The 15,358-nt window shown below is 39.5% G+C and overlaps 2 protein-coding genes across 15 annotated transcripts in view; both read right to left on the bottom strand.

Moving 5' to 3' along the window:
* The window catches only part of CCDC169 (coiled-coil domain containing 169), a 70,319-nt gene extending 62,696 nt beyond the window's left edge, over window positions 1-7,623 (bottom strand). For 4 of the 11 annotated variants that reach the window (XM_073013403.1, XM_073013398.1, XM_007960127.3 and 1 more), the window contains exons 1-2: window positions 7,201-7,623; window positions 5,369-5,448 (exon numbers count right to left, since the gene is read on the bottom strand). In XM_073013403.1, the coding sequence (XP_072869504.1) occupies window positions 5,369-5,448; window positions 7,201-7,283 (163 nt within the window). In that variant the 5' untranslated portion in view covers window positions 7,284-7,623. Of the gene's footprint in view, window positions 1-5,368; window positions 5,449-6,988 lie in introns of all 11 variants that reach the window. The other 7 variants (XM_007960133.3, XM_007960129.3, XM_073013390.1 and 4 more) reach the window with 6 other exon arrangements.
* A 6,348-nt stretch (window positions 7,624-13,971) lies between these two features.
* Window positions 13,972-15,358, bottom strand: part of SPART (spartin) — a 36,807-nt gene continuing 35,420 nt past the window's right edge. For all 4 annotated transcript variants that reach the window (XM_007960138.3, XM_037986811.2, XM_007960139.3 and 1 more), the window contains one exon: window positions 13,972-14,998. In XM_007960138.3, coding sequence (XP_007958329.1) covers window positions 14,731-14,998 — 268 coding nt within the window. In that variant the 3' untranslated portion in view covers window positions 13,972-14,730. The remainder of the gene's footprint in view (window positions 14,999-15,358) is intronic.

Below are 15,358 nucleotides of genomic sequence, written 5' to 3' on the forward strand. Positions count from 1 at the left end.
GAGCCCTTTAACATTTTTGAGAAACATCTTCAAAATTGAAACCAAAATTAAGTCTCTGGCTTATTGCTGGTGTTTATCAAAGCTATAAAAGTTAATTGCTGCAAGGTTATAGAATCTTTTTACAGCTTCCAGTCAAGTCATGGACTCTAGCGTCACCACCTCCAGCCCCTTAAAAAGGTCCTTATCAGGTGCTATTAACTAATCCTTGTGCTATGAAGTTACAGGGCTTTGATTCCTGGGTACACATATCTCATCTAAAGAAGGCACTGACTCCTGCCAGTATCTGACAGCAAATCTAAGTTAACCAAAGCCCCATCTTTAGATCTGGGAAAAGATGACAATCATAGTAAACTACCTTCATGAGACACAGGGACACACCTGTACTACAGAAAAATTAAGATTCACTTAATAATTTTGCCTCTATCTAAAATAATATAATTTATTCTGTGCCTTGATACTAAATAATTTAAATGTTTAGCTACCTATAAGTTTCCTTTCCTGTAATTGTCAGAACTAGGCAGGGCTTATGACCTTTTTGTGTGAAACATTGCTAATACTTCACATTTTTTTTTACCTCCAGAATTTGAAACTATTCAATCCCTCCAGGCCCAGGGGCTATCGCAGAAGTGTGTCATTGTAAGGGCCAGATTTTGAGGGATAAAATTAATTAAGACCCTCCAAATCAGGGACAGACACACAGATGCCTAAACAGCTGAACAAAATGCTTGTGTTTTGTATAGCTAATTGCTACAAGTCAAGATTACAGTATCTCAATGCAGAAAATTTATAGATAACTCAACTTTATAACCTTATTTTTTGGCTTTTGGTTTTTGGCTCTTATGTTACCTAAAAGGGGTTTTAAAGATTACTGAATACCTGCTCATCTCCACTCCTATCTAGCCTAAAACGTTTAATTGGATGTAAGTCTTTGACTCTAAGTTCCTTGGCAATAGGGGTCCCACCGAGAAGCATGATGGACCAGGGGCAAGTAGTCACACCACCCCAGAACTTAAGCTAATAAAAGCTTAGCTATGGATACTGCCTCTGCATACCTTGAACAAAAAAGGGGGAATATAAACTAAAAAAAAAAAAATCCTAAGACCCCCCCAACAGAGGGAATGTATCCACCTCTTGGCCAAAGGGAATCTCAAAGAAACCTGAAAAACTAGTTCAGGCCATTATCAGAAGTGGAGGGTTGGACACGCCACACTATACCTTCCCCCACTTTGGAGTTTAGGCACAAATGAACAGCATTAACATTAAAATAGAGATCACCTAAGACTGACAGACTCTGTAGCAATAAGATACACACTGTTACTTGTTTCACTTACTAACAGAGACTCTCAGAAGCTCAGCAAACAAGTGTTAATGCTGCCAAACTTTCCCAAATTCATTTTATTCTGGAGTTTCCTGTATGATATCTCTTATGTTAAATAAGTAAGAATTTGGACTGAACTGTTATTCCCTTATAGTTACAGTCTTCTGTTATCTCTTCATATAGGTCCTCATATTTCTTGTCAGGAATATTGCCAGATCTTTTATGGTTTGGGTTGGAGTTGTGGGTGGGATCATTTAAAAACCCTATTTTTCTAACTGGTTATTGCTGGCATTTGTTTTTTAAAATAAACATTTATTTCATTATTGTATCCAACCATTTTCTAGTTATTTATGAATATGCTAATCTTTATAGTAATTGTATCACTTCCTCTCTAATAGCTATAACTCTTACTTCTATTGCTTAATTGGAACTTTCAAAACTATATTGCATTTTAATAATGGCAGCAGGCAGCTTTGGTATTTTTTTCCCCAAGAATGGAAATGCCCCTACTATTTCATTGTTAAGTATTACGCTAGTTTGAGATAAATAGAAGTATTCTTTTCCTTGTTTTGAAATAAGAAAAACAAATGGAATTTTATTTTAAAAATTTTAGCATTTACTGAGGTGATTTTAAAAAAATATATTGGATCTATTAATACATTACCCACTAGCTAAAGGCATTTGGGCATAAAAACCAGCCTATAAAAGACTCAACAGAGAAATCCAGGATGAAGATGCAACCTTGTGTGCTGTCAGTAAGTCTCCTTTTTTTTTTTTTTGGATGGAGTCTCGTTCTTGTCATCCAGGCTGGAGTGCAATGGTGCAACCTTCGCTCACTGCAACCTCCAACTCCCAGTTCAAGCGATTCTCCTGCCTCAGCCTCCAGAGTAGCTGGGATTACAGGCACCCACCACCACACCAGGCTAATTTTTCTTTTGTTATTTTTAGTAGAGACACAGTTTCACCAAGTTGGCCCGGCTGGTCTCGAACTCCTGACCTCAGGTGATCCGCCTGCCTCGGCCTCCCAAAGTGCTGGGATTACAGGTGTGAGCTGCCGTGCCCAGCCTCCATTTTTCAATCTATAAAATGGAGGTAATGATACTATTTTCAAAGGGTAGTTGTGAGGTTTCAATTTTTTTAAAACAGGTACTTAAAGCTCTACACAAATACTAATTCTTCTCACTTAAAAAAAAAGTCACCTGAACATTTTTTTACCATTTTCTTATTACTAAACTTTGTTGTAAAATTCAAATTAAAACATAAAGCCAAATTTTCTACATATAGTTTCCTATGAACCCTAAAAGGCTTCAAGAAGTGACTGAGAATATAAAGCTCTTTAGAGTTTTACCTAAAAATTAATCCAGTGACAAGCAAGATCAAACAATAAGCAGATGAGAAAGTAGAAATAAAAACTACTCTTTCGAAGGCTTTTGCTATAAATAGGGCAGGGACAGGGGATGCTAGCTGAAAGGAAAAAGTGGGACCAAAAGAAGCCTATCATTTGTTGTTTAGATAAAATAAATTCAGCATGTTGGTCTGCTGTTGGGAATGATCCAGTAGAGCAGGGAAAACAGTGTAGGGAAGAGAGGGCCATCACTAGAGTGATATCCTTGAGTAGGTAAGAGTAGGTAGGATCTACTGCACAAAGGGAGGAGATAACCTGAGACAAGAATAAGGACAGACAATTCATAAAACAGGAGGGAAGAGGATGTGCAAGGGTGCAGGTAGATGGGTAGCTCTGTTGGTAGAAACATGCAGAAGTCCTCTTCTGATAGCTTCTCTTTTTTCTTTGAAAGAGGAGGGTAAGCTCATTACGTAAGAGTGTGATTGAGTAGAGAGGTGGTAGAGGTTTGAGAAGAAAGCAGAAAGGGTGAAAAAATTATCTGAACAGTGAATGTACCCATATTTGTCGCATATGCACCTTTTTCCGATAATAAATTCATTTTAAAACACCTTTAATATTGCCCCACTGCCTTCAGGATAAATGTAAATTCATTAGCATCATGCAGTCTTCTTGATTCATCTCCTTCGTAAACTTTAATCTCATCTTTTACCGCATTCTCATTATGACCTATGTTCCACTTTTATTAATTACTTAGCATATTCCCCAAATGGCTTTATGTTTAATGCTCCTGTGGCAGACTGTATTTTCCAAAGATGACTGCAATAACGTATCCCATCCCATGTGCTGCTCTGTAATGTGACCTTAAAGCAGTCTACCTCTCCAGTCCCTTGAATCTATGACTATTATGACCAATATAATACAGTGGATATATACCTGTGCCAGTTCTGGGAGTAGCCCTTGATTGGCCTGGCAGTTTCTACTTATGTCTTTTGGAATGCTTGCTCTTGGGATACATCCTAACCTAACCACCATGCTGTGGAAGAAAACGGTACAAGAGGCATTTCTGACAGGCAGTCCTAGCTGGGCTTCCAGTCAAAACCAGTGTCAGATGTTAGCCAAGTGAATGAGTCATCACAGAATAACCAGTTCACTTGAATCTTCAGTATACCTGACTGCAACCGAACAAGAGATCCCAGTCAAGAACCATCAGGTGAACCAACCCAGTTAATCCACAGAATTATAAGAGAAAGTTTGTTGCTTTAAGCTCCTAAATTATAGGGTGGTTTGCTACGTAGCAACAGACAAGCAGAACTGTTTTGAGTGTGATGTGGTAATAGCAGTTGTATTATCATTTACTGAAGGCATGGCAAATACATGATCTAGGATCAAGTCATGGCTCAGCCACTCCCTGGCTATATGACCTTAGAAGTTATTTGAATTCCTGAATTTCATTCTTCCATAAATGGGAATAATAGTAACTACCTCACCTGACACAGTCCCTGGCTGTAAAGGAGTAAATGTATCTGCCCTTTACCTTAGGCCTTACTTTTGGCCCACGGAGGAAAGAACTTTCTCTATCATTCTGACCTTTTCTCTTTATACCCACATACTAGCTCCTTCTTTTGAGAACTTGTACAACTTGTTGAGCCACATTTTACTAGTGGGTATAGTTACTGCATGTGTACCTGTAAGCATGCCTTCTGTTTTTTCCTGTAACTGGGTACATGAAGAAGTTCCAGCTACCCTGCCAATGCAAGTATTTGATAAGTACACTTAGAGCCTGCCCCCAGAGACTCAATTATATCTAAGATATAGATATGGAGATAGAGGAAGCTACTTCAGCCTTGGGACAAAGCAGTATGCTGCAACCAAGCTTTAACAAAGCATTGGGTACTTATAGAAAGTGGCATTTTATTTCCCATATGGCCACTAATCCTTTTTGTTCATGGCTCCCCAGTTGAGGAAGAGTATAAACGCCCACCCTGATAACCCTAATAAACTCCTCCTGTTCTTTAGCATTCAGTTCAAGCACTGGCTGTTCTGGAAAGCCTGTCTTTATTACCTCACCCAAATTCTATTAGGTTTCTTTTCTCTACGTTTTCATTTATCCTTACATAGAACTCATATGACTTTTCATATCCATATTCTGGTTTGATACTTTCTCCCAATAGTCAATGAACCTCTTTAGAACAGGGAAAACAAAGGTCTTCCATTTAAAGTGTTGACATACGGCAGGGTCATATCTTGCATACATTACAAATTTTAAGGATATATGAGTGTGTATGTACACAACATCCTCCACACCAAACAACAGGCTTCCAACAACAATAGCCAAAACCTAGATACAGATTTTAAACATATCCCAAATCTAGAAGTTAGGATACAAAGAGTGTAACTTGAGGTGAATAGAAAACTGATATTTATTTAATAAAGAAATAATATATTGATGTCATGTAACAAAGGTTTTGCTAATTAATGAACATTTTGAACTTGAAAGGTAGAAAAATAATTAAATAGTAATAGGTTTGATATTCTGAAGTATCAGTTTTAAAGCCTCTATCATAAACTAGTATTAATGTGGCCAAAAAGCAATACTGAAACCTTGGTACTATTATTCAATATATGAAATTTAATGTATATAGATATCCTGGTAAAATGAACAATAATTATACAGGAGTCACAAATGTAAGTATTTACTTATATACCTTCATTGTCAGTATTGAGTTTGGCTTCCAGTTCTGTAATCTTGTGTCTTAGTTCAAATATTGAGAGTTGCACTGCATCCCTGTTATTTAAAATGTTTTTGTTGATTATAATTCAATTAAAAATAACATCAGAGAAATAATACATAGTAACCCACTACTACTTCAGGAACAATTTACTATGACACATCATTTACTGAAGGACTGGTTAAGAAACAAGACCCAGGTAAAGGAAGGCTTCCAATTAGTTCTAGGACTCAAATATGCACTAAAGCTCAAAGACCCCCAGGCAACCACTGAAAATCCTTTATTTATTTATTTGTTTATGAGACAAAGTCTCACTCTGTCGCCCAGGTTGGAGTGCAGTGGTGCAATCTCGGCTCACTGCAACCTCCGCCTCCCGGGTTCAAGCAATTCTCCTGCCTCAGCCTCCTGAGTAGCTGGGATTACAGGCATGCGCCACCAAGCCTGGCTAATTTTTTTTGTATTTTTAGTAGAGACGGGGTTTTACCATACTGACCAGACTGGTCTCGAACTCCTGATCTTGTGATCCGCCCAGCCTCGGCCTCTCAAAGTGCTGGGATTACAGGCATGAGCCAGCACGCCCCGCCCTCGGAAATCCTTTAACTTAAATATCATCCCAAAGAAGTTAGCTATCTGGTTTCTCAGAACCAAGCAAATTAGGCACTGCACATTATTACAGAAAGGCATACCTAGGGCAATACATAATAGCTGACAAACTGAAACAAAGGGAATAAAAGAAACACTAATTTAAAAGGTTAGCTATTTAGGACATCAGTAAATAGAACATTATCATATGACAGGACCATTTATTCAATAAATAGTTTTGAGTGCTATTATGTTCAAGGCATTGTATTAAACAAGGAAGAATTCAGTGAACAGTGAACAGAAAAATAGCAATAGCGGCAGCAAAGTTCCACTGGATGCGTATTATAAGCCAATGCTAAGTGCTTTATAGTGCATTTCATTCCAACCTGGGAACAACTGCAGGAGTATGATGATGACTATTTGTATACCTGTCTTAGAGTGGAGAAAACTGAGGATTAAAGAGGTTAATTAACTTGTCTAAGATTGCATAATTACTGAGTGCCAGATGGGGTTTGCATTCATTCAGGACTCTCCTCAAGTACTTGCTCTTATTCTCTACTTCCTCAGAATACACAGAACCTGTCCTCAGAATGCGTGTAGTCTGGTAGCAAGAAATACACAAGCAATTAAAAAAACTGTGACTGGAGCTACAATAGAGGAAAACCCAGAACGCTATCTAGGCACAAAGGAGAGTCCAATTCTCACCGGACTTGTGGATGGAGTTGGGAGTATGTCCAAAAAATAAATGTTTCAAAAATTTAACACGAAGTACGAATACTGTTTTTAAAAAGCATAAAGGAGGAGTAACAGTTTTACTAAATGCCATTTTATGAAGTTCCCCCTAAAGGGATGAAAGAAAAAAAAAAAAACCCGCATAACTAAATAAAATCTTTGGAATTTTAAACAAAAAATCTGGATTTATGGAGACAACAAAACCAAACACAACTTTTGGCATTACAGTATATAGGCAAAATACACGCCATATGATTGGATCCTAAGGGCAGAACATCCTACCTCGAAAGCTGCCTACTTACAATACCAAAGGCTTAGTCAAAGAGGCACATGAATCTTTCGCTTGGAACACTTGGGCAGGTCGACCGAAGTGCCCAGGGGTTAATCCCGGGGCCGGTCTCCCAGCATCCTCAGCGGCTTCGGCCCTGAGACGCCGCAGGTGAAGGCTCGGGGGGCGTGGACCAGACTTCACACCGCGCCGCCCCCCGACTCACTTCTTGCGGATTTCTTCCAGCAACTGCTGTTTCAGGCGGTTGGTGCTCACACCGTCGAAACTGTAGCTTCTCTCTTCCTCCATAGTGTCAGGCTAGAGACCTCCCGCGTCTTTCCCCTCAGCACACCTTAGAACACAAGACATTAAAGGCCACCCAGAAGCGAGCAAGGAGAGTATGGCACGAGGCGGGGCACCCGAACCGCCTCCTGGTCCCACCTCCCGCGCGTGCCTGCAGAGGCACGTGGTGACGTCATAAAGCGATGCCCGCAGGCGGCAGGGGGCGGGGCGAGGGCAGCCGGGGAGACTGGAAGAGAAACCTGCTCTGTCCGGTGGAGCGACCCTGGAGAACAGCTCGAGGGACACTCCTTGCTCAAGACTCTGGGGTTAGATTGTTCGACTACACAGAGGAGTGTCAGGAGGCCGAGAATATCCCTCACCTTTTTCTTCCCTCCTGCTGGTTGCTTTCCTAAACATAGACCTGGGTGGCAAAGTCGGCTTCACTCTTAGCCCTTGTTAGGAAAATGCTGGATCCAAGAGTAGCTGTGCCCTTCTTTGCTTCAGTTGAACAAGCACCAGAGTCGCTGATTTGGCAGTGTTGGAGCGAGAGGAACTGGCCTTAAAAAGGTACCTCCTGAACTCGGGACGACTGCTAACCCTCTAGATTATTGTTTTGCATCTGTGTGTCGTTCATGAACATACCTCAGAGCTGCTCACTGCAACTTGAAATTTCATTTTATATATATATATATATAGTCATGCGCCTCCATGTGAAGAGACCACCAAACAGGCTTTGTGTGAGCAACATGGCTGTTTATTTCACCTGGGTGCAGGCGGGCTGAGTCCGAAAAAGGAGTCAGCCAAGGGAGATAAGGGTGGGGCCGTTTAATATGATTTGGATAGGTCAAGGAAAATTACAGTCAAAGGCAGGTTGTTCTCTGGCGGGTAGGAGTGGGAGTCACAAGGTGCTCAGTGGGGGAGCTTTTTGAGCCAAGATGAGCCAGGAAAAGGAATTTCGCAAGATAATGTCATCGCTTAAGGCAATGACTGGCCATTTTCACTTCTTTTGTGGTAGAATGTCAACAGTTAAGGCGGGGCAGGGCATTTTCCTTTCTTTTGTGGTTCTTTAGTTACTTCAGGCCATCTGGGCGTATAAGTGTAAGTCACAGGGGATGCGGACATGCAAGTCACAGGCGTATATGTGCAGGTCACAGGGGATGCGATAGCTTGGCTTGGGCTCAGAGGCCTGACATACATTTCTTTTTTTTTTTTTTTTGAGACGGAGTCTCGCTCTGTCTCCCAGGCTGGAGTGCAGTGACACGATCTCGGCTCACTGCAAGCTCCGCCTGGCCGGTTCACGCCATTCTCCTGCCTCAGCCTCCCGAGTAGCCGGGACTACAGGCGCCCGCCACCACGCCCGGCTTTTTTGTATTTTTAGTAGAGACAGGGTTTCACCGTGTTAGCCAGGATGGTCTCGATCTCCTAACCTTGTGATCCGCCCGCCTCGGCCGCCCAAAGTGCTGGGATTACAGGCGTGAGCCACTGCGCCCGGCCTCATTATATTTGTAATCACAAAGTTTACCTCCTACCCTTGATACATCTGTGTTTCCTTGACAAAAAGAGACAAACTGTAAAATATTTGGAGATTTATTCTAAGCCAAATGAGTGACCAATGGCTGGTGACAGCTCTCAGGAGATCCTAAGAACACGTGCCCAAGGTGGTCAGGGTACAGCTTAGTTTTATGCATTTTAGGGAGACATGGGACATCAATCAAATACATGTTAAGATATACACTAGTTCCATCCGGAAAGGCAGGGCAATTGGAAGGGGTGGGGAAAGGCAGGGCAATTGGAAGGGATGGGGGACGGGGGGCGGGGTGGGGGGGGTGGGGGGGGTGGTGCTTCCAGGTCACAGCTAGATTCAAAGATTTCCTGATTGGCAATTGGTTGAAAAGTTATTTACTAAAGACTTAGGAATGTCTTTAGAAAATAAAGGGGTTGTGGAGACCAAGGTTTTAGTGAGAATGGGATAATTGATTGGTGTGGAAAACACAATTTGGTGTCAGACGTGTTGTGAATACATAAATAGTTTTCCAATTGAGTTTCTGGATGAGATTAACATTTCAACTGGGAGACTGAGTATAGTACATTGTCTTCTCCACTGTGAGTGGGCCTCAGCCAATCGACTGAAGACGGAATAGAACAAAAAGGCTGACCTCCCAGGAGTAACAGGGAGCTCCTACAGCCAAACAGCTTGAGTTGGAACACTTTTCCAGCCTTGGGCAACACTTTTCCAGCCTTGGGCTCAGACTGGGACTACACATCAGTTTGCCTGCCTCTCCAGCTTGTCAACTGCAGATCCTGAGATTTCTCAGCCTTCATAATTGTATGGGCAAATTCCTTATAATAAATCTTTTATACACACACTCCCTATTAGTTCTGTTTCTGTGAATTACCCTAATATAGGAGGTATGCTTATCAAAATTTTGTCTAGCTGTAAGTCTGAAAGGGCAACTCACAACCAAGTAAACAGAATAGAATGAAGTGAAAAGGACTAGATTATCTGTTGACAAATCCAAATGTACAGAGGATTTCTTTTTTGAGATGGAGTCTCACTCTGTCTCCCAGGCTGGAGTGCAATGGCACAATCTCAGCTTACTGCAACCTCCGCCTCCCGTGTTAAAGCGATTCTCCTGCCTCAGCCTCCCAAAGTAGCTGGGACTACAGGCACGCACCACCATGCCCAGCTAAATTTTTTTGTGTATTTTTAGTAGAGACGGGTTTCACCATATTGCGCAGACTGGTCTTGAACTCCTGACCTCGTGATCCACCCGCTTCTGCCTCCCAAAGGGCTGGGATTACAGGCATGAGCCACTGCACCCGGCCGAGGATTTCTTAAAAAGATCTGTTAGCAGAATCTCACTGTGGGAAATTAAGATCAAAGGCAAGCAGAAAACAGGTTTGTGTTTCTGGCAGAAATAAAGCAACTGAATTTACCTCCTGCCTGAAACAACTAAAAAACTAAGAGGAACAAAAAAAGAAACAATGGTTTTCAAGACATTGAACATCAGGCAATAAGGGACAATGATCTCTTGATGAGACACAAATGAGGCAAGCTCCCAAATTGGCCTGGGCCTGCCAGGGTACAAAGCAGAAAAGGAGAAAACAGGCAGAGGCTGGTGGTTGCCCTAAGTTGAGGAACCGGAGTTTCTCTAAGAGTCTAGGGAGAACAAGGCAGCTAGACTTTGCAGGGCAGATATTGGAGGGAAGAGCTGCGCACAGTGTTCCCAGGCCAAACTGAGGGTTGGGCTGCTATTTCTTGTGACCCAGTAACAAGATGTAGATGAACCGGGGAGGAAGAGTTTTTATTTCTGGAACCAGTTACAGGGAGAAGGCCTGGAAATGATCACCAGACCAACTCAAAATTACAAAATTTTCCAGAGCTTATAATACCTTCTAAGCTATATGTCTATGTGTAAGTGTGCATTCATCTAAAGACATAAGTGGTTAACTTCTTATAATCTACAACTAAGGTCTTGAGTCCTGAAGACCTTCCTCTGCAGCCTCAGTAAATTCACTTCATCTAAATGGGTCCAGGTGTTAGGGTGATTACCCTTGTCTCCTGCTAAATCAGGGAGGTTTTGTGATTCTTTCAAGAACCCCAATAAACTTGTTTAATCCTAAATGGGTCCAGCTAAGAATTCCTTCATTTTTTTTTTGTCATGCTTTAAGGCCCAGTAAAGGCCTGGGCAAAATTCTTGGTGGGCTTTTGTTACATTCCAGCCTTTGTATAAGGGCCTTGGCTTTTTTATCTTTTAGCATTTAACTTAGCCACTCACTCAGTACTGAAACAGTTGTTATGGGGGCCTGTGCTGAGACCTGGCCGGCCACAGGGTACACGCTGCAGCAGGGTCCTGATGAATGCACACACATGGTGGGGCAAGTACTCAGGCTGGGGAAAGAACCATCACAAAGGATTAGTAGGGAAATCCTTACAGTTTACAGAGGTAGGAATAATACCTGCTACCATCCACCAGAATGGAAAACCTCTGGATTCACAGGGCATCAGGTACACAGAAGATTTTGCTTTAGGAGTGGAAAAAAACACTAGCCCTAACAAGTTTAAAAGAAAGATCCAAAAGTATCCAACTGGTTCTAAGTAACTTAATCCCCTCCCAAGACAAAGCTCAAGAATATTTACAGGAACACAAAACATCCAGTACCCAATAAGGTAAAATTCACAATGTCCAACAATATCTTTGGTCTCGTTATGTTGCCCAGGCTGGTCTCGAACTCCTGGACTCGAGAGATCCACCCAACCTTAGCCTCCGTTGGGATTACAGGTGTGCGCCTCTGCACCCAATGTAACATTGTTTTCTTAAGGTATGTTAGAACTCACCTGTAAGTCCATCTGGGCTGATGTTTCTTTGTGGGACGATTTGAAACTCCTTATGGAACTATCAGCCAAAATACCCTTAAAGAATTTCGTCTAGGGAATTGAGCCTCTTGCCCTAACAATCAGTAGGACTTACTAATTTATAATGACAACAGTGTGGGACTGGCCCAGGAAAAAAAGAAATGACAGATGGAACAAACGTCTCTGAGCCCAGAAACACTCATACTTGATATATAGAGAAAGACCTGTGGGAAATTACTGAAGAAAAGAACTATTCAATAAACGGGGGTTAAATAACTGATTATCCACGGGGCGGGGGAGGAGGGGAGGAATTAGATACCTTACATCTTGCACACATACACACAAATCTCAGTAAACACCTAAACATGAAAAGCAAAATTGTCAGCAGTGACAACAGGCAAATTTTACAGTAGAGGGAAATGAATGGCAAATGAACATGAAAAATTCCTGATCTAACGTCAGGAAAGGAGGTCAGGAAAACACAAGTTAAAATTATGAGATACTTTTTTATATATGCTACATTAACAATAAAAACATTGCAAAGGGAAGTACTACTCAAGAGAATATCATCATTTTGGAAAATACCTAGCATTATTTTGCAAAATTGACAAGCCAACAACTCCCCTCTTATGTACAAAGTCTCTTGCATATGTGTACCAGGGGACAGTCAAGTATTTTTTGAGTGTACTGTTTCTACCAACAAAAACTAAAAACAAATGTCAACTGATAGGAAAATGAACACTTGATGTGGTATACTCAAACAGAATACTACAGAGCTACTAAACCATCCATGCATATAAGCACAAGAATTAATTTTAAACATAAACTCAAAAAAGCGAGTAAGACTTCACATTCAGACACTATATGTAGAAAGCTTCAAAAAATGAAACAGTATGTTTGGAGAATATACATGTGTGAATAAAAAAGGGCAAGGAATAAAAAATGACGTGGGGAAAGAGGTAAGAAAATAGGAAGAACGTACATATACGTAATTGGCAGCTTTCCGTGTCTTTAGTTAGGTGTGATGAGTTTTTAAGTATTAATTCTGTTACTCATCATACCTTACATGTAATATACAATTTTATCTATATATCAATTATTACAAAATATAAAAAAATCTTTAGAAGATGCCTATCTCCTAATGATTCAATGAATGGTGGAAAAAGTCCATTTTCTAGAGTCTAAGACAGCACACTTTTTCTGCAAAGGGCTAGAGAGTGTGAATAAGTTAGGCTTGAAAACATGTTGCCATCTGGATTTAGCCCATGGAGGATATTTGCTGACCTCTGGTCAAAGCTAACTATTTAAAGTTTACATTCCATTATTTGCCATTCCATTTCTTTTTAAAATTTTTTTAATTTTTAATTTTTATGGGTACGTGGTAGGTGTATATATGCATGGGATACATGAGATATTTTGATACAGGTATATCATTCATAATAATTACATCAGGGTGTATCTACTGCTTCAAGCATTCATTTGTGTTACAAACATCCCAATTACACTCTTTTATTTTTAAATGTATAAAAAGTTATTGCTGACTGTAGTCACCCTGTTAGGCTACCAAACACTAGAACTAATTCGTTCTAACTAACTGTATTTTCATACCCATTAATCAACCTCACTTCCCTTCCTATCCCTTCAATGCCTCCCAGCCTCTGGTAACCATCATTCTACTCTATCTCCATAAGTTCGATTATTGTAATTTTTAGCTCCCACAAATAAGAATATATGAAGTGCCATTCTATTTCTTAAACTTAAAGCATAGACTATAAGCTATTTACCAATTCACTTTTATTTCCATTTTATCAACTAGTACATTATCCTTGGTCTTAGGAAAAGCCTACATCAGTTCCATGTGTTCCCAAAATATAAGCCCATGTGATAATGAGGTCAGGCAATTCAGAGTTTTTTAATTCATAAAGTGCATTCTTCAGACAGCTTCAAATAATGTCTAAGTAGCCACTAGAAGATCAGAAATTATTAGAATGGACTACAGCTATGAAAACTAACACCAATCTCTTAAATTCAGTAAACAAAAATAAAATACCATTAGGTATTTAGTTACATAGTTTTTTAGCCCATGTAAGTAAATAGGTCTGTGAATAGTCTGCCTCCTGCCAAAGTGGAAACCATAATGCCTATCCACCATGGATTACGCCTAAGGTTTTCATATTCTTTACCTTGATTATGAACGAACCTTTCCTTTTTAATAACTTGTCTTTTAATATAAATTCCAATGACCGAATCCCAGAATAAAAATGTTTACCATTAGTAAACTCAATTCTGTTTATATATATATATATATTTTTTTACAAGTTTTAACCTTTTGGAAAAACAGAAGCAGATATGATTAAATAATTTCTTGAAGTACTTTTTTAATCCAATTAAGCTGATAATAATCACTTTGAATTTTAATACAAAACAATCATGTTCCCAAATGTCCTAGGCTCATAAGAGAACAATCGGTCTCAATACAAAAGATGTAATAATCTATTTTTATTCATTTTAAATCAAAAAGACCATTCCATTTCCTAACAAACAGGTAAGTTACAAAAGTAGTCCATTTTACTTTTCATCAGTCTTTCCGTTTTGAACAAGTCTTTTTGAGAATTCTTAGTTTAGGATTAGGTTTAGCTTACACACTGAAAATTTTGAGAAGCATCTAAAAAAATCCACACTTAGTGCAAAAAGAGGAGACAATACTTTAAGCCTTCTATAAAAAGAATTAAGGTTACTAAATGCCAATTTTTAAGCAAATATATAGTTTCCTAATTTGCTTTCTGAAATATAGCACATATAAAAATAGTTCAACATTAGGTTTAATAAGGTCTAAATAGCACATTATTAGCTTTATTTTACCTGCAAAAATATTTCAGCTACACTTGGAAAAAATAAACTTGAGAATATTACTTCACATTTCTAAGGCCAGATGCAAGAATACTTATTCTTTTCCTTTTAAATAGAAGACATGCCATAAAATTTATGAAAGTTAATTTGTAGGAATGAATACATTTAAAAAATACTGGTTAATCTGTGAGGAATTCCACATTTGCTTACATAACAAAATTTCATCCATTTCATAAGGCTTTGGTATAGGTGATTCCCAGCACTCCATCATTTATCTTTCTTCTTTGCCTCCTTTACTTCCTTCGTCTGCTCATCCTTCTCCCCTCTCACGTTGACATTTGCTGCTCCTTCTTGATTTTCCCTCTGAGAATTATCAACTATCTGATAGTCCTCAAGGAGAGTGTGTCCTGTTTGTGTTGCAGTTTTCTTCACCATTGCTTTGATACCAATGTTGTTAATATTGTAGGCAGTTACGCCAACATTGACTGCAGAATCCACCGCATTGTGGGTAGCTTCTCCTGCATTATACCCGTATCTTTAAAAGAAAGATTAGAGAACATACAATGATATGATAAATATAAAATAAGGTCTCCTGAATTAGTATTAAATAAGTCAAATGATTACTGTGTTACCCCTGAAAGCAAAATTAAAGCTTAGGTTTCAATTTAATTAACAACTTAAAACACAGTAGAGGATGAAATCACACTGTGACAAAGCTGTATTTTCTCCTTTAGTAAAAACAGTATGTGAAAATAAACTCAGACTAGCTGAGAATGATGTAATAAAGACCCTCAAGTAAAAATAAAGTGTAAATTATAATATAGGTCATTAATCAGTCATTTTTTATTAATCCTCCCTTTCTGGAAATATGAAGAAAAATATTCACAGAAGCAAC

Source organism: Chlorocebus sabaeus, chromosome 3 (assembly GCF_047675955.1).
Source record: "Chlorocebus sabaeus isolate Y175 chromosome 3, mChlSab1.0.hap1, whole genome shotgun sequence".
Lineage (NCBI taxonomy): Eukaryota > Metazoa > Chordata > Mammalia > Primates > Cercopithecidae > Chlorocebus > Chlorocebus sabaeus.